This window comes from Haemaphysalis longicornis, unplaced genomic scaffold (assembly GCF_048455015.1).
Source record: "Haemaphysalis longicornis isolate Haplotype H1 unplaced genomic scaffold, Haemaphysalis longicornis Haplotype H1 scaffold_7, whole genome shotgun sequence".
NCBI lineage: Eukaryota > Metazoa > Arthropoda > Arachnida > Ixodida > Ixodidae > Haemaphysalis > Haemaphysalis longicornis.
The window spans coordinates 26844400-26863444 of record NW_027526422.1 but is presented as its reverse complement, the minus strand read 5'-3'; the positions used below and the strand labels follow the sequence as shown (position 1 = coordinate 26863444).

The following is a 19045-nucleotide window of genomic DNA, read 5'->3' as shown; positions in this document are numbered from 1 at the left end:
CACGTTCTCTTGCTTCACTTCCATATTATACGAATGTGCCGCAAGTACAGCCGAGTGCGATCTGAAGGTTATTGCGGGAGCGTAACTTGTGCAAATGAAGCAGATGAAACACTAGCTTTAGCAGATCTTCCCTGCCAGTTTCGTTATCGTCGGCATAGATAAAAGGCAAACAAGTCTGTATTTAATCAAAGTAAATGTAAAGCTTAAAGCAGAAATAGTGGCAAATTGGTCGTGGGGGCCATTGTTGTAGCATTGAACTGCCAACAAGGGAGGGAAGAGTGCGCGACCTTGATTCACATGTTTCCGAAATAAACCGCAAGGCCGCTGGCATGCTTGGCCGGTCGGTGCTCGTGCGATAACCTGCAAATTCATTCATTCAAGGATTTTTATTCGCCATTTCTACATGGCATGGCCGACGATAAAAGCTTCATACAAGCAACTTGACGAGCCCATCAGCCCAATTCTGGCGATAAGCAGCAGACGGAAAAATGCATGCTGTACAATTTCTACAGCATTCAACACAAAACAGAAGTATCACAATCCTGTTGCAGCAACAAAAATATGCAAAGGAAAAAATATATGCGCCATAACAACTAAACAAAAAACGAAGACTGCATTCTATGAGACAGCGCAAAACAAAAAAAAATCTTGCTAAAAAAAGAAAATAAAAACAACGAAGCACATGTGGAAGCCAACTTTTCTATACAAATATTGTCAGTCTACAAAGACGCACTGGTAAAGAAAAAGCGATAAAAAGAGTACACATACGAACTACTGCATACAATCGTGCTCTACTAAACTTCGTTTCTGCATAGAAAAAGTATTCGTCCCTTTTCCAAAGGAAATGGTAAAACACGCGAAACTGGATGGTAAACGCGCAACTGAGGCCTTCGTTGCTTGTTGGCCTCCACTTCCACCTGACGAACTTCGGGATCCACACGCCGCTCACGAGCATGCTCACGATTACACCCACGAGCGCGCGCCCGCCTAATCGCCTGCTCTTCGGCCGAACAAATCACCCGTGCCCTACCCATAAACCTGAGAACGTGAATTCAGGTCATCACCATCATCACATAAGCTTCTTAAGGTGGGCTTTACTGTTAGCGTTTAGCATGCGCACATCACACGTTCAAGTCAGTCATGTCAAGCTTCGCTCGAAAAACAACGCACAACTCTTGCCTTCCTACCTAACTCTACTCTTTTCGACGAGCATCCCCTTTCCCCCACGAAAAAAATTCCTGGCTACGCCACTGACGTCGCCATTATAGAGGGTCCTACGACGACCTGTGACATTCAGCACCTCACACTTATAAAAAAATGGTAGACGGCTTTGCTGGGCCAAAAACGCAATACCATGGGGTGTACTACATTCCTGTTAATAAGGCGTTGTACGATGCACCACTTTGGGTGTTTTCTACTCGATGGGTTTTTAACCTTTTGGTAGGCTTACGAGTACGCACACGGAATTCAGAGTGCGGAACAGTTCATTGTGGTCGACCCTCGTATTGCTTGCTCTAGAAGTAACTGCCTGAGTAATTTTTAGAACGTTTGGTGCATGGTTTTCAGCATTCACCAAGCTTATAGATGGGACGCGCATCTGCTCACCTCGCTGCAAATGTCTTCAAACGGCTATAGTCTATTTCCACCCCTGCCACGTAAATGCCTCTCTTCTCTTTCCCGTGCACCTCTCACGCTCTTCCCCTCCCGTCTTCCTCCTCTCACGATAAACACCTTCAAGGTTTGCCCAAGTCAATTCAATTTTCCCGCGTTCGCACCCCTTGCACGCATTTATTGGAACCGTTCGTTCTAGGTCTAGACTCCAGCGCGAGCGCCGTTTGTATTTTTTTGGTCAGAACATTGTTTTCAGCGTGTTTTTGTTTGCTATTATAGAAACAAAGACCACATCTATTCCTAATTAAAAGAACTCTGTTAGAATAAGATAGTATGTATTTCTGTTTTGCGCCAAATACGCCTAGTGTTTCGTTTTTGCTGACCAATGTTGACAAGTATTGACTATACTACCAGATTTAGTTGTTCGGAGAGATTTTGCCTATATAAACTTCTTGTTCATGAATTGTTTTAAATTTTGTCCGGGTGGCTGAATTGAGATACACAAGACAAACTAACCAAAATGTTTGTGCTTTAGTAGGCTAAGAAAGACTATCGTATTTAAAAGTACCTTCCAATACACCAGTCAGGACATGTCTTAGACCACGGGTGTTTACTTTGATAGACTAACAGCAAACTCTATTGGGCGTGCGCCCGCTAAACGTAACGTTTCGCTTTGGGGTCTCAATGTCAACCGGTACCCGCGGCTTGGCGTGCACTGGATGCTTTTTCTAGAGGTATCGGTTGAGTATGTTGTATTTCGAAGCGTGACGGCATACGCTAACAGCGATGTTTAGGCTTAACGTAAGGTCATCTGAAGGCTGAGCGTTGCGGCGTACCAAGCAACGTAATACTAACTGTACGTCGGGCTCGACCAAGTTAGTCCTAAAGTTGGAACATTGATTGATTGGTTGTGGGCTTTAACGCGCCGAAGCTACACCTGGATTATGAGGAGCGCCGTAGTTGAGGGCTCCGCATTAATTTCGACCACCTCAGGATCTTTAGCGTGTGCCAAAATTTCGACAGGCGGGCGTTTTTCGCTTTTCCCTCCATCAGATAAAACAGCCACCGCGGCCAAGGTCGAACACGCGTCCTTGGGCTCAGAAGCACAACACCAGCCACTGCGCCACCGCTGCGCGTGCCGGTCTATTGCAAGCCCGCCCTCCCTCTGCTACGCATCGACTTTTGCACAACCGAGCTATAAAGTGTAGACCACAGGATGCTTCATGAAATAGGCTTCACTAAAAGGGCTTCACGAACTAGGGTTCCCGAAATTGCTTCACCGGACAAGCCTCATGAATTTCCAGCGAAGCCCGCACAGGTATGGAAATAGGGCTTTCACACTAAAAATAAGAGTTAACCATGTCTCTCTTGCTTCCCTGCAAAGTGCGCCGGAATACAATACTGGGCGTGACACGCCGTTTCTCTGCATTCCTACGTCATCTTCCCACACTCTCCTCCTTCTTCCTTCTCCTTCCTCCTCCTTCCTCCTCCTTTCTACGGTGTCTCTAATGGGAAAATAATGCGAGCGTAAAACGCGAGTTAGTACATAAACGGCTGTTTTCATTTCATTGCTTCTAAAGAATTCCGGGTGCACCAAATTAATCAGCAACATTTCACTCTGAAATTTAAAATCCGAAGTTATGGAGGTTTAACGTTACATAGTTACACCTGGGCTAAAGGCGCGCCGTGGTGGGGAGGGGGGGAAAGGGGGGGGGGGAGGCTCAGGGCTAATTTTGACCGCATGACGATCTGTAACGCGCGCACACACGCACGCGCAGACGCGCACTCCCACGCCCACGCGCACACACGCACACACACGGCACACTAGTGCTAGTGGTTTTGGCTGCCATCAGGAAAGATTGAAATCAAATGTTAATTTTTCAACACAGCGTTTATTTTTCAACACAAGAAGCCACTGTGGCCGGGATAGAACCCTCGTCCACGTGCTCAGCACGGCAACGCTTCAGCAACTGAGCCACCGCGCCGGTAGCATTTCAGTGCGGTACACATCTCTGGACGTTAGCGCTACTTCAGTTCTTCAAAGGCGCCGTGAAGACATAATACAAGTTTGCTTTATTCGAGAGATTTCATGTTTAATAGTTCCCCCAGCTTTTGTCCGGATGCAAACGATGTTTTATTCACTGAGAAATTATTCAATTTAACTAAAATTTTGATTTTCCCGCTAAATCATGTGTTTTCGTGGTCTGCAATGACATCACAGGAACAGACCGCTCTGCAGCCGATCGCGAAGGCTTGTTTACCATTAGTGAACCTAGATGACGCCACCATACCGTGGCAAGCCATTTTCGGCCTCTGGTTTATTTTTGACAGTATTTGAACCTGTCTTGCCTTTGTTCAGGGAGAAAATAAGCGTTTCGCGAAATATAGCGCTCGCTCGACAGATATGCTCACGTAAGACACCGCCGCTTGCTTCAATCGGCCAGTGTCGTCTGAGACTACCCCAAAGCCCTGCAGTCCTGTGCAGCTAAACCAAGCATAGTGCGCGCAGTACCAACAGCAGTACGCATCGGTACTTCTATGTTTACGTGTGTTTTCGTGGCTTCCACTGTTTGTCCCACCATCCTTACTGCTTTAGAAAGATTGTGCCTTAAATTTAAGCGCAAATAGCTCGTTGGGCAAGCTTATAAGCTCTGCCTAATTGGCGTTTGCTTTTGCCGGCCTCCGCCAATCGCAGAGCTGGCTTGTATGACATCATAGGTTCTTTTGCGGGAAATGAGCTAGGGGGTCGCATGGCCATTCCCTTTTTTCCTAATTATATAGCTTAGTTGAGCGAAGTTTACGGTAAAGGTGGTGTCAGTATGATTCTAATGAGGCAATGTTTTGTATGAACCAAACTTGTGTTTTCTCTTCGTGGCTCCTTTAAGCAACACTTTGAATTCCCCCATGTCTTCAAATTACCGCGCAAAAGCGCCGTACGTAGTGAGTCACTGCTCGCGCATGGCTGACGTAGGTGCGAACTTGAACTTTGTGGAATTTAGTTCCCTGCAGAATTGCGACAGCGCGAAACATGAAAAATCTCTATTACGGGTGACCAGCCTTCCCAATCGTTTTTTTTTCTACCCCAGATGTCACGGCCAACGGCTCTCTGTTTTTCCTTCTTTCCTTTTTACCCAGCAACGCACCTGCCACGACTGCCGGTTTTATATTCTTCTTTTACTAAACCATAAAATATTTCTCTTTTCAGTCGTCTGGTGCTGTCACTATAGTCGGCAGCGAACTAAATTCCACAAGGTCCAACTTCGCACGTGTGCGTGGTGAGTCACTGCTCGAGAATGGCTGAGTTAGGTGTCAAGTTTAACTTGGTAGAATCTAGTTCCCTGCGAAACGGTGACAGCACCACATGATTAAAAATATAAGGCCAATGTATTGCGTAGTAAAATGCCTACAGCCGTGGCAGGTGAATTGGATGGGTACGAAAAAAAAAAGTAAACGCACAGAGCGGTTGCGCGTGACATTCAGGTATGAAAAAAAGAGGTTATCGGCCGTTGCAGCACAACCCAACTGGGCTAGTGAAACCATTATCGCCAGGAATTAGAACAACTATTCAGGGATTGCTAAAACGGATTACTCAACCATCTGTTTTCTTTTTGTTATCCTCATGAATTTTTGTGGTGAGCTTCGTCATTGGGAAACTTTCTGGCATAGGGCAGGTACGCCGCTATTTCGTCCCCCTGCAGTAACCCGACAGATTATAGTCAGCAACAAGTAAAACAAACGTGAACGCGAAAATGGGAGCATGAACGTACAAGTTCCCCGTTTTTTTTTTTTTGCAATGAATTATCAATTGCTGGAATTCATTCTTTTTGAATGCACGCTAATAATGTTTATTGCCAATTCCTTGCTCGCTTTTTTTAGCGAGGTCATTCCACGTCCTGACAACAGGTCGTAACGATGACTTAACCTTGCCTCAGTGAATGGAAGAATTCTAATTTGGTGATCTGCTTTTGATATTTTATTCGTGTTTTATTTGCTGCTGGTTGCAAACTACATCTGCAAGGGGGAACTAAAAGCTGTTATTAACAATTATGAAGTTTCCTATCGATAACCTATCAACATAAATTTGTAATGGGGAACAGCCTTAATATTCCTGGGCGGGAAAAGGGATGGGGAAAGGATGGGTAGATTCGATATTTAAAAGGATGTACACGAAAGCAGCACGTCCTAACGCGGCCTAGTTTGGGCCTTAGGCAGTCAAGACTGCGTGGCAGAGCGGAGTCACGCCTAAGCCCCTAAGTCTCCAGTCACGCACTCGCGTCAGGTGAATAAGCCGTTCGTGACTATGGTATCCGCGTTGTACTGACAAGCGAGATCGTTATTCTGCTGATCTAACCACGGACAAATGCTACGTGGGGAACAAAAATTAGGTCGTTGTAATGCAAAAAATAAGGCATTTCTCATGGCGGCTCATTATCGTCCGCAACGACCCCTCATCGCAACGCCCATTACTTTCATGGTAATGATTGAGTTCATGATGATGTCTCCTTTCATCATATCTGACTACAGTCGGGCACTCAGAAGTGCGAAGAGACTACAAGACAGAGACAGAGAGAGAGAGAGAGAGCATACAAAATACCCACGGAGATGAAATGCTTAATCGAGCCTGAGTATCCCAATAAACGAAAGATCCACCACTGCAAAAGATCCAATCGAGAAAAAGATCCAAGAAGACGAAAGATCGAGTCGGGCCCGAATATCCACCATTCAATCTATCCTCCGTGTTTACTCAAGACGATAGTTTCAACAGCACAAAGGTTCAGTGCTGTATTCAAGGCATTTTGGTTGTGGGTTTTTCATGAAGCTTAAGTTAACAGCGGTGGGTTCGACAGAGTTCTGTCAAAATTTGCCCTACAAAATCAAATGAGCCCTATAATATCTTGGTGGTACGTAAGGCCTAGTTTTGCTCCATGGTTTAGGGTGTTGCACATAAACGCCCTGTATTGAAGGAAGACCCTGACAAATCTTGGTGCAATAGTTTTTCACTAAAACCAAGAGGTTTAGTTTTGTCTATTATAATCGGTCGGAATCCACTCTGCTGTATTGCGCTATTAGCGGGTAAGCGCAACACAGCAGTTGCGCGAACCCGCCCTCACACCCGCCCGCCCGCTCACTGGTGCCCTCAGTTCAGGGCACCTCTAACAAATTCCTTGACAAAATTCCTTGACGCCGGAAACAATGCGCTCTTTGATGGGGATGGGTATTTTGCCATTGCAGCCAATTGGGAATTGATGAATTGACCATGCGCTTCTGACGGCAGTTGTCATCGTCACTGGCCAGATTCCTTCAGCGGCTATGTGGTAATTGAGGGCCAGCTCATGGGTTTTTCGGCCTCATAGTGGGCACGCCGTATCTCAGAATTCCCGAAGAACCAGCCATACCGGGCCTAAACAACTTGTCCTCAGGCCTCCAACAACTGGTGTTGTTTTGACTTTACTATAGCTGCCGTTCCCCGGTATCAAACCTGTAACTTCGGGCTCAGTGGCGCAATGAGCTAGGCACTGGGCTACCGCTGCGTCTCGTCAATTAGTTGCTTTGAGGAAGTAGAATATTGTACGTGTAATTATTTCATACATGCGCCCATGGTACCAGTCTGTACGAAAGCAATAACCCCGTTGCACCATCGTGAGATAGAGGCTGTGACGGAGTGTCAATCCGAAACTTTCACAATTTTCGGTCAGGTATTGAATCGCTTGTTGACAGAGGCAGCCCGTGAAATTGCTTCGTGATTAATGTGTACAACCACACATATACACACACACGCACACACATGCACGCACACGCACGCACTCACACACGCACTCACACACGCACATACACAATAAAATTAAACTATGCTTTTTAAAATCAGTTTTTAAATAACCTGGCTTTTATGGCGTGCGTAAAGGATGAGCCTTCTTTTTCAAAATCTGTGCCTTCCATTCGTGGACAGAGAGCGGAAGAAGAAAGGAGAACGACACAGCGCGTGCGAGGAGAGGTGACGTCGAGCAGAGTTGGCATCGGTGGCGCTGCCTTCACGCAGCTGTTGGCCTAGGAAGCGACAGCGTTTCGCAGCGCAAAATAACGTGCAAAGCGGGTGCAGAACTGAGTAGACACAAAAGACGATGGATGGGGAATGACACCGACGAAATTCCCATATAGAAACAACGAAAACAGCGACGGTCAGCTTACCGCTGCTAAAGCGAGCTAACGTGACCGCAGAGACAGGTTAGAAAGGAAGGCACGGTTGGCATGGTGCGCGAGGGTCTTGCAAAAAAAAAAAAAGCGAGTTGTAGGCTTCTAAAACCCTAGCAAGGCGTGCGCAAGACAGCGAGGAGTTAGTTTTCTTGGGATGAAAGGGATCACTACGCGCAGTCTAACTTCGAGTGGTTCCTTCGTGTTTCAAAAATGGAGTGGCATAATGCTAAAGTAGGCTAAAAGTGAAAATAACTGAGGGGAACTGAACTGTAGATGTCTGTATTCTTTCGTATCCGCTGTACGAAAGCCAAGTAATATTGAGATTCCTGAGGTGCTACGTAAGTACAATAAGCTACTTGAGGAACGAATAATCTTTCCAAACAGCCGTATTTCAAAAATGCTTGAGACTTCTGAGCACGAAGTGGCGGATACTGCGTTAGTAGACACTGCACCTGCTATACAACGAGCCCCGTCAAAAACGCTGTTTCCACTACGCACGAAAAGATTGCTGATAACATACATTTGAAACGCAATAGATACCGTTCGCAATGGAAGCATGAAGACCCTATAGCGTTTTCGTAAATACCTCCTGATTATCCCATGTATCCGTATATAACAAGTACTAAACACTGAGCCTCTTTAAAGTCAGCTTCGCTGTTCGACATGTTTGCATTGCACAGAAGACATTTTTGGGGCAGTTAAGCAGCCGGTCATCGAAGTATGAAGGATCTATAGGTCTTCTAAGTAAATGCCTTCTTAACACCCGCATGTATCCTTCTAAAGCGCTAAAGACAGAGTGCCTTGTGAGTCGGTTTCGCTACTAAGCAGGAGTGCATTGCTGGAAATAAATTTTTGAGGTCGTATAGGCGGTAATATACAAATACGAAAGCCCAAGCACCTTGTGTTAACAGCAGTTTTATATGCGGCGAAATTGTGACACATCAAGTTTTGCAGACGAGCAGACGGTTCTCCACGTTGAGTCCAGATAGAAATGTAAAAGCTTATTCATTTCATGTCCCGCAAGCGCTTATTACTAATCAAACAACCAAATCCGCTTCGCTAGTAATTCCTGCCTCAATTACCTAATTAATCATCATCATCATCATCATCGACAACAGCGCACTAGGTCCACTGCCGGACGAAGGCCTCTCCCACCGACCTCCAATCACTCACAGAGTTTTTATTGTGGGCGTGTTAAAGTCAGGGTGTCGAACAGGAACTGAACCTAACCGAAAACAGAAATCGAATTGATGTTTTTGCCGGAACTGACCCGAACCTTTATCTTTAGCATCCTGAACCCAAGCCTGAGCTAAACCGGAAAAAATAAATCTCTGTTACCGGTTCACGCCGAACGGTTTGGGCACCGTTGTTGATAATGCGTGGTCAGTGTTATTCCGTTTTGTCTTTCCTTTACTTGCCAACAACTTTGGAATCATCCACGGACTCCTGTCCCAAGAACAATCACAATATTTTCAACACCTTATTCGTCGTAATAATTTGAGGGAAGGAATGCGCATCACTATCGGAATCATATGTTGCTGCTAGTCGTGCGCAGAGGTAATGCTGCGAAAACGAAATATCAAACTCTCGGCTGAGTGCTACGCGACTAGAAATATCGATTTTGCTCTTTAGGAATAGGTCTCGCAGAGATTATGCAAGCACTTTACATCAGCACAAAATTAACCTTTTATAACAAAGAAGAGATTTTTGATCGTTCCCTTGTGTAATATTTTGCTTTCACACAGCTAGAAAATCAACATTTCAAGACCCATTTTTAAACCCCTCATATACTTTGTTGAAAGTGCAATGGCGTCTTATGTATTGAGCCATTGAAGAAAACAAATCTGCCAGAGAGAGCAGACCAAGTGATTGCTGCAACGCACATAGCGACCCACACCCTAAAAACCCCTACTTGTTGCATTCTATAATTCATACGGATACAGAGGGATAAATGGGGCTTTCATACTTTGATAGAAAACTGCTTACATTACCCGTCGTAAAATTTCGTCCTATTAATGCACTTGTGCATAGAAATGAAGTCGACCCTAAAAACGCTCGGTGTAAAGAAAAGCGGTAGTAGAGAATGTTTAAGCATTAGTAGACACATTTCAATATTTTTCGCCATTTCTTGTGGATTGTTGGTGAGGTAAAAATTCCGGTAGAATTCACTTTTCCTTGGTGTGTAAGGCAGCTCCATGCAGAAGTGGCAAAGTTCGTGATCCGCGCTATTCCACTAGTTGCTGCGGCCGCTTGTTATGCTTGGGACGTCAAAGGGCCCACAAAGACAACATAAACTGTTATTGTGGTTTACTTGAAATAAATAAATATTTGGTAACTCCCTGTGCTCTGTTACGTCCACAAAAGACATTATTTCTCGCGAGAAAAAATAGGTGTTCGAAAATATTCATGTTGTAACATGGAAAAACGAAATTTGTTCGTGCGGTAACTGCAATTTAGAGATTAAGTAGTGTGGTCAAACAAGACTGGAGGCGCTACAAAATCTCGTAGTCCTGATTGCTAACCGTGACTTTGGTAGATGGCTGCCAATCGCATAAATTCTCCAAAGACTCTGCGTGCAACGTATTGCGCAATCATATTTTAGCGCTCCGTAAACAAAATGGGCGGAAAGCGAAACCGAAACTGTCTCTGCAAGTGGCAGGTGGTGCCATGCATTGGTGTTTCATGTAACTGTAGGTGCGAGGTGGAGCTCATGCTAACAAACGAAAATGGCGTCTTTCAGTGAGGAGGTTTTCTATCAACGCCGCCAAGGCAAACCGTTTTCATGTATTTAAAAAGGCTGTGATGCTCTCGTATATCCTTTTGCGACCTCATCAAAAACTAAGCTCTCATTCACCACCGCTATTTCTGCCTTCACTTTTCTGTTTTCGTCTTTACTTCACTCGTAAATTCGATACGCAACAATTTGCACGTCAAGACAATGTTGACTCTTTGGGGCTGCATTTAGCAGAACCCATTACTTTGATTTGTTCGTTATCTGTATTAAAATTAGGTGTATATTTATTGCAAATAAAAAACAAAAAATCTCTTTAGATGCCGCCTATGCCTTTTCCCTGAAATTCTTGAGAGGATTGCAGCAAATGAAAACAAGCAGCACTGATTATTTGTTGTATGTAATGATGTCAAGAAGAGGATGGACTTTCCATAGCCGATTGACTGCTTTATCTTCATCGAAAACAGCGTGGCGCGCGCGCGCACGCACGCACACACACACACACACACACACACACACACACACGCACGCACGCACGCGCGCACACACACGCACACACGCACGCACGCACACACGCACACACACACACAGCACACACGTGCACGCACATACATGCACGCACAAACACACGCACTCGCACGCACGAGAACACACACGCACGCACACACGCACACACACTCACACACACGCACGCGCACGCACACCCACGCAAACGCATGCGCCCACGTACACGCTTAACGCGCACACGCGCATGCACACACGCACACGCCCGCACACACAGACACATACACACGCACGCAGTCTATGACATAACCAGAGTCCTTCAAAGGACTCTGACATAACGTTGTATGGTTGCTTTTCGATAACTTAGTCCCAGTGTGCAATATATTGCACATCTGATAGCTTTTCAACGAAATTTCATAGAAAATAAAGAGCGACATCAGAATTATCTCTGTACTCTGATAAATTCAATTATTTTTAGAACATTAACTGTTTTTACTACGTCATGTCTCGGGTGTCAGGAGGAAATACGTCGCTGTGGCGTCATAAGGGCTGGACAAGAAAGTGCCTGGTGAATGACAACGAATTCCCCTTATTTCCGTTTCTCTAGCCTACGTGTTTGAAGTTTGCAGAGATTGAAATCCCTGCTCTTTGGACAGAGCCATATATTGAATAAAAAAAATGTATTTTAGGTCATGGTCCTTTTGAATTAAAATGTTTGTTTTTTCTCGCACTTAGTTATAATTTCGTTCATTGCCTATTCTTCCCTTGATAATTTATAACGTTATAATTTATCCTCTAAACAGGTTCGCGAACAGGTTCGGTGTGTAATTTGGTCGAACGGAAACTGGATCGGAACGAAATTATTTCACCTGAACTCGAACCATACCCGAACCAGTATTTTTTTTTTCGGTTTGACACCCTGGCTAACATACTGTTCATATTACAGAGTTGTGCAGAGAGCGAGTAGAACCACGCGATTTTCGTTACTCTTGCTGTCCTGAGACTGTCAGTATCTGTACTTCTGGCACAGTAGAGCCATTCATTTATAAAAAAAAAATGTTTTTCCAGTGCGACCGTACCGAAATGAAGAAGACATAGTTCGGGCCGATGCGTAGCCTGATTCTGTGGAAGGAAAAGAAACACACCGTTATGCAGCCACCAGCCACCTTTGAGCACTGCCATGAGACGCGCATGCGCACTTTTAGAACAGTAGGAGTGCACAGGCGAGTTCGTTCCGTCGCCCGTACTCGATCGCTTGGTTCCCATCGACGTTCATATGCCTTGTTTCTCCTAGCAGTTGTCGCCTCTGGTGGCGACGGTTCAACAGCAGCGCGAAGTCTCCAGCAAGCCTGTGCCAAAAGAACTTAATTTGTGCGGAAGTTTAAGCCTTGAGGCTAGCGGCTGCCGAGCAGTTAAACCAGTGCCTTGTTCTGGCTCTCCTGCTACTCGACCGGTTGTCTTGCCCTGCTCCGGACCTTGGTTTCATCTTAGCGAGTGACTGCTTATGAAAATGCGACATGTGGCCGACCAATCGGTGAGCTTATGTTTCATTGGGGCTTACATTATATGTCATCTGGGGTGTAAGAAAATATTCAAACGCGTTAATGCCCTACAGGGCCCCTAAAAAATCGGTGGTTTCTTGTTCGAGTAAAGAAAAAAGGTGTTTAAGTGAGCTTTTCTTACCAATAACATCGCGTTTTCACGTTGGCTCCAAAACGTTACGCCTATAATTTGTGGAAGCCCAAGGTGAACATGGAAGCAAAATCTCGTGGGATGCGCTGCTTCAGCCGACTTCAGTAGTTACACTGGAACTATGAAGAAAAGTGGACGTGATACATTAATGCTTGTAGACTGATTTGCTTATGGCTAATCATAAAGATAAAGGGGTGATTTTGTGTCATGAGCCAGTGTCGAAAAACAGCCAAAACGAACTGAAAATAGCTTAATTTGAGCTTGAAGTTAACTAAGACAATAACGCCAACCAGCTGACGGTCAGTATTTGTTTATGTCCTTTTTTCCTTCGCTGACCTCGTCAAGCAGGCGTCCGAAAATGCTCTGAAATCAGACACATAACCTTTAGACGCTCTTGTACAACGGCATATGTGGTGGCTGCTTCAGTTAGTGTTAACAGTCCCCGGATCCTATATCACAAATATCAATGCGTTGGCGTTCTTAATAAGTGGCTGTTCTTACCAGCTCTGTGGTTTCACGGCTAAATACTACTGGTAAAACGGGAAAAGGTGCTTAGCGGTCGTACTTTAAATTAAAGCTAAATAGAAAGCAGCAATAACTTTTCGGCACGATCAGCTAGAGGAAGAACATTATGACAAAGGAATACAAAACGGAAGGAATTTTCCGGGTTTAGCCAGGGGAGAAGACACATTAGATACTTTAATCGCGTGAAGCTGAGTGATCGGTTGTCTCGTTTGATAAAAGTATGGTGCGATGAGGCTAATACGAGTTCATTCCTACAAGAAGTTTTTGCACTGATTACTGTGCCTTGCAATGGCTGGGATTTAGTATAGACGGGGGAATAATAAGCGATGATTCTGTCTTGCCAGTCAGCTGTAGGGGTTTGGTCGGTTGGGTACAAATGAAGGCAGACCGCTCTTTCGCAAGACGGGCAGTGCATGCGCATTACACGTTTTATACTCGTAAACGTTAAACCTTTATTACACTCGTAATAAACGTTTTGAGGCGCCTAAGTTTTCATAGTGTTGTAAGACTGTCATGGGATTGATACTAATTTATTTTATCTATGCGTATCAATCAATGGTAAATCCACCCCCCCCCCCCCCTCGCTGCACAGCATTGCATAAAACAAAAAAAAAGGTTAAGTGATGACGAAGCTGAATCTGCACTACTTGCCTCGTTGCCCAGGTGCAGCTTCGGTTTTTTTTTTTTTTTTTTGATGGCCCAGCTGAACGAAAAGGCACACACAATGAGGGCACCGCTTGTGTCAGGTTGAACAACCTCGCGAAGGAAGACGCTTTCGACCTTTGAGACGAGCACGTCAGATACCATTTGCATTCCGTCAAATTGTCTCGCTGTGAAAGCGCTAATCGCGTTTTGTGGCTGCGTGCAGTCTTATCGCTCATCCCGCTGATGAGCACTGCTTCCGCGCTACAGTAGCTCCGGTTCGAACCGGTTTTTGCGGCGTCTTATCAGCAAGTGCGAGCGATGCGACGGCGAAGAAGCCTCTTGTTTTGCTTTGACGCTCAAACTGAATGCGTTTCATTGCACGGTTCGAAGGGGGAAGGGGGGGGGGGGGTGGAGAGAACTCTGCAACACTTCCGATGAACGCTTTCACTCTTTCCTTCGTGTTCCGAAGCATGGCCAAAGCTACGGTTGTCGCCAGCACAGAGCAAGCGGCACTGCGTGATTTGCTCGTCGCAGCAGAACTATCTTCCTTCCGTTTATGCGATGCTTTGCAGTTCTTTCTAAAGTGGCTATCAAATGCGTTTATTGCTGAAACAGAAAGGAAACTGCCAGTACCATCACATTGCTGTAATGACGTAATTCTAGCGCTTAAGGAACACCAAGATTCGAGAAAGAAAGAAAAATCTTTTGAGCTTGTTTTCAGGTTATCTGATTGGCATCATCATCAGCCTATGTACACCCACTGCAGGGCAAAGGCCTCTCCCATTATTCTCCAATTACCTCGGTCCTGTGCCAACTGTGATAATTTATCCCCGCAAACTTCTTGATCTCATCTGCCCATCTAACTTTCTGCCGCCCCCTGCAACGCTTGCCTTCTCTAGGGATCTACTCTGTTACCCTTAATGACCAGCGGTTATCTTGCCTTCGCATTACATGCCCTGCCCATGTCCATTTATTTTTCTTAATCCCTACTAATATGTCCTTAACACGTGTTTGTTTCCTGACCCACTCCGCTCTCTTCTTGTCCCTTAATGTTACACCTATCATTTTCCGCTCCATGGCACGCTGAGTCGTTCTCAATTTAAGTTGAACCCTCTTAGTGAGCCTCCAGGTTTCTGCCCCGTAGGTGAGTACCGGTAAGATGCAGCTGTCATACACTTTCTTCTACAGCGACAATGGTAGGCTGCTATTCATTATCTGAGAATTTCTGCCATATGCACCCCACCCCGTTCTTATCCTTCTAATTATCTCTGCCTCATGGTTGGGATCTGGGGTCATAACTTGGCCTAAGTAGATATATTCGCTTACCACTTCCACTGCCTCACCACATATCTCAAACCGCTGTGCTGTGCCGAGATTATTGATCATTATTTTAGTTTTCTACATATTAATTTTCAGGCCCACGGTTCTACTCTGTTCGTCCAGTGCGGAAAGCATGCTTTGCAATTCGTCCCCCGAGTTACTTAGCAAGGCAACGTCATCAGCAAATCTGAGGTTATTGAGGTGTTCTCCATTAACCCTTACTCCCACCTGTTCCCAGTCCAACGTTCTGAATACTTCTTGTAAACATGCTGTGAATAACATTGGAGAGATTGTGTCTCCTTGTCTGACACATTTCCTTATAGGTATTTTACTGCTCTCCTTATGGAGGATGATGGTAGCTGTGGACCCATTGTAGATATCCTCTAGTATTCTTACATAATGCTCCTCTGCCCCCTGGTTCCGTAATGCCTGAATGACTGCTAGGGTTTCGACCGAGTCAAATGCTTTCTCATAATCTACGAAGGCTATATATAGGGGTTCAGTATACTCAGCGCACTTCTGTATCATTTGATTGATCGTGTGAATATGGTCCATTGTTGAATAACCTTTACGGAACCCTTCTTGTTCTTTAGGTTGACTGAAATCTAAGGTTGCCGAAATTCTGTTAGCGATTACTTTGGTAAGTACCTTGTAGACGACTGACAGTAAGCTGATCGGCCTGTAATTTTTCAAGTGCTTCATGTCGCCTTTCTTATGGATTAGGATGATGTTCGCGTTCTTCCAAGATTCTGGTACACTTGCGGTCATTAGGCATTGCGTATACAGGTTTGCCAGTTTTTCAAGTACAATTTCTCCGCCATCCTTCACGAGGTCTGCTGTTATCTGATCCTCACCAGGCGCTTTGCCCCCTTTCATTTCTTTCAAAGCCTTCCTTACTTCTTCGGTCGTTAATGGTGGGATATCTATCTCCTCTGAACTACTTTCTCGTTCTGCATTATCCTGGATGTCCCGGCTACTGTACAGGTCCCTATAGAACTGTACATTGGCATAGAGCAGCATTTTTTTGGTTGAGGTACTTTGTCACGCCCTATTCTAAATACTGGGGTGGTATTCTCGTAATTGCCCGTCTCGAAAACGTCCGTTCTGCGTCCCTTACATCGGGACGTACTTCCGGTTAAGCAGAGGGGCCTTTGATAATAACGTAACTGTTTCTGCAAACGCATTTTAAAAAGCTGAAACCATGTAAAACTATTTTTTATGTAATTATTTGAACTGGTTTTGAAAATCTAACCGCGATGAGATTTTTTTGTAACGGCGTTGAAGGTTTTAACCGCAAGGGGACGAACGTCCAAAGGCGGCAGTTGCAGCCAGCTGTTTCCTGTGACAGTAAACATTTTTTTTTTCTGCGCTTGGTCCCCGCTTTAAGGCCGGTGACAATGACCGTGCATCAAAATAACCCTCCCGTTACGTATTTCGGCATCAACGCACTTCCGGCATGCTGACGTGATCTTTTCCAAGAACCTCGAATGGTTCGTTACGCCGTTGACATTTCTGTTGTGCTCTACAAGTAAAAAATGTGTAAGTGGTGAGGATTTTCATTTCTTGACGATGTCATTTTGCGTGTGAAGCCTACGAACGCTAAACTAGTATGTGTAATGGTGAAGTATCAATAAACGGTTGTACATTTTATGCCGGGTGCTTGTGTAATCGTGGTCGTCTGCTCGACAACTATCGAGCTCGCAGACGACCGTTTATTTCCCTGCGTGATCGCGACGGCGTGGATACTTCTCGCGGAGGGAGCTGCGACAGCGATATCGTTTCCTCACTAGCGATTGCTGAGTGAAAGCCTCCGGTAACGAAGAAACAAAGGGCGCATATCACTTGGTCCTCGACACTGAGCCCGTGCTGCAGCCGGCCAAGTTCGTCCCAGAGCTCGAAGCAAAGTGATCTTCGAGAGGCGGAAATGCTTCTGTAGGCATTTCGAATGCGTCTACATTACTCCTCGACCACCTGTTCCACCGGCCAGCCAACAGCAAGGCGATAACCCGAAAATTCATGATTGACCTTCATCTTTTTCCAATTCAAATCGCCTGCTACGAAAAGCCGTGAACTAGCTCCACCGCGCATGCGTGACGTCACATCCGGTTGTTCGCTTTTGGCCAATCAGGACTCGCTCAAAACGGACACTCTTCAAACGGACACAAAAGGGACAAAACACGAGAATACCGTCCCTGGATATGTTTGTTGACAACGTTCTGAAAGTATTTAGGATTTTAAAAAAGTTGAAAAAGGTGTTGCAGGGTCGCTGGCGATGTTAGCCCCTGGCTTCCTAGGACAGCTGTGCAATAGGAACGTGGCCAAAAAAAAAACAAAAAAACCTGATGACTACGACGACGATGATGATAATGATTATTATTATTATTATTATTATTATTATTATTATTATGAAAGATTTCAGATTGCGAAAATCAGTTTGCACTTGAAACATTATATGCTAGCAACGTGACTCTAGGGGTCAGTAATAAACCTACCAACTTGTTCCTCGACGTCCAATTAGTAACTAAGAAAGAGGTGGAAAGGACGTTTAAGTGGATGAAGAGGGGAAAGCTGCATAAGTCGCTTCTCTACGATTCAGCTTTCCGTTTGTGGATTCCAAACCATTTTCTAAAGTCCTATCCTACTACCCTAGCTAGTTGAGCAACACGATACCATCAGCTAATTTGAAATTGCTCAAACATTCCATTTTACTCATTTCCCTAAATTGTCCCCATCATTCCTCTTATGCTGGCTGCGTATTGCTTCTGAAGCATCTTGCCGTCTCACTATATTATGAATTATCCTAGTTGTACTGTTTTTGTAAATGCCATCCATGTACCCAGTCTTAGTATCAACTCCCTCCCTGCGTATGCCTCCACGGTTGGGGTGGTTTCGGCTGCATCAAAGGTTATGTGTAACCTGTCAAGACCACATACAGGGGTACGCTGCTCGGGTACTCGCATGAGAAATATTCCTAATGGTCTCCGGAACATGGAACAGTTCAGTAGGGGTCACGGGTTACGCCAATGATGGACTGAGTGAGGGAGAGAAGTTTAATATCATTACTTTAATTTTCCTTTGATCCGGAACATTATTGCCAGTCTGCAAAGCAGCGGGGTGGCCGGTGATCATCCAAAGGTGGCGGATTAGGCGGAGGGGAGGGGCCACAAATGATTCTATCTGGGCCGCCAATACAGGCCACCGTGGCAGATTTCTCTAGTGGGGAACAGCCCAGCCTAGTTACAGAAAATTGAAGCCGTTCCACTCAATGTGAAAGCTGCCGGAAGAGCAGAGCAGTGATTCGCCATAATGGGCTGTAGCGCTGTTATCCGCTCGCTTCTACCACCCAATGCAATTCAAATTTCCCGCTTCCGCAGTGCTCGCGCGCCCCATGCCTTAAATAGCGCCAGCGGGAGTTCTGTTCTCTTTGTACTTGCTTTTCCTCCCGCATGTGCCGGCGTAGCACTGCCACTTTTCTTCCTGTTGCTATCCTAAAAACCAACTCAACGAGCGTTCCTAACTAAATTAACGCGGGCCCTGGCGGTTGATTACGTACCTTTTGCCTCAAATGTACCTACAGTTTTCTGTGCGCTTAACAACGGGGAGATGTATGAGAAGCGCCAGCGGTTCACGAGTTTCGAACGCTTATGACTATATAAACCGCTTGGCTTTCGAAGCTTCTGGGTTACGCACCGACGACAGCCGATACGACGGAACGCCGTGTGGCTCTACTTGGGTCCAGCGAGCAAACTACGACGACAAGGCAAGCCCCCTTAAGTGCTCTGCACTTAATATGGAATATCCGGGGGAAATAATTGGGGTAAAGAT

General features: G+C 45.4%; 1 protein-coding gene across 2 annotated transcripts in view; it reads left to right on the top strand.

Annotated features, from left to right (window-relative positions):
* The window catches only part of LOC144144891 (cationic amino acid transporter 4-like), a 122428-nt gene that overhangs the window by 15037 nt on the left and 88346 nt on the right, over positions 1-19045 (top strand). Inside the window, exon 1 of one of the 2 annotated variants that reach the window (XM_077676391.1) lies at positions 12223-12572. The exons of the other annotated variant lie outside the window; for it this stretch is intronic. Within the exon in view, the coding sequence (XP_077532517.1) occupies positions 12543-12572 (30 nt within the window). The 5' untranslated portion in view covers positions 12223-12542. Of the gene's footprint in view, positions 1-12222; positions 12573-19045 lie in introns of those variants that run through there. 2 annotated transcript variants of the gene reach the window in all.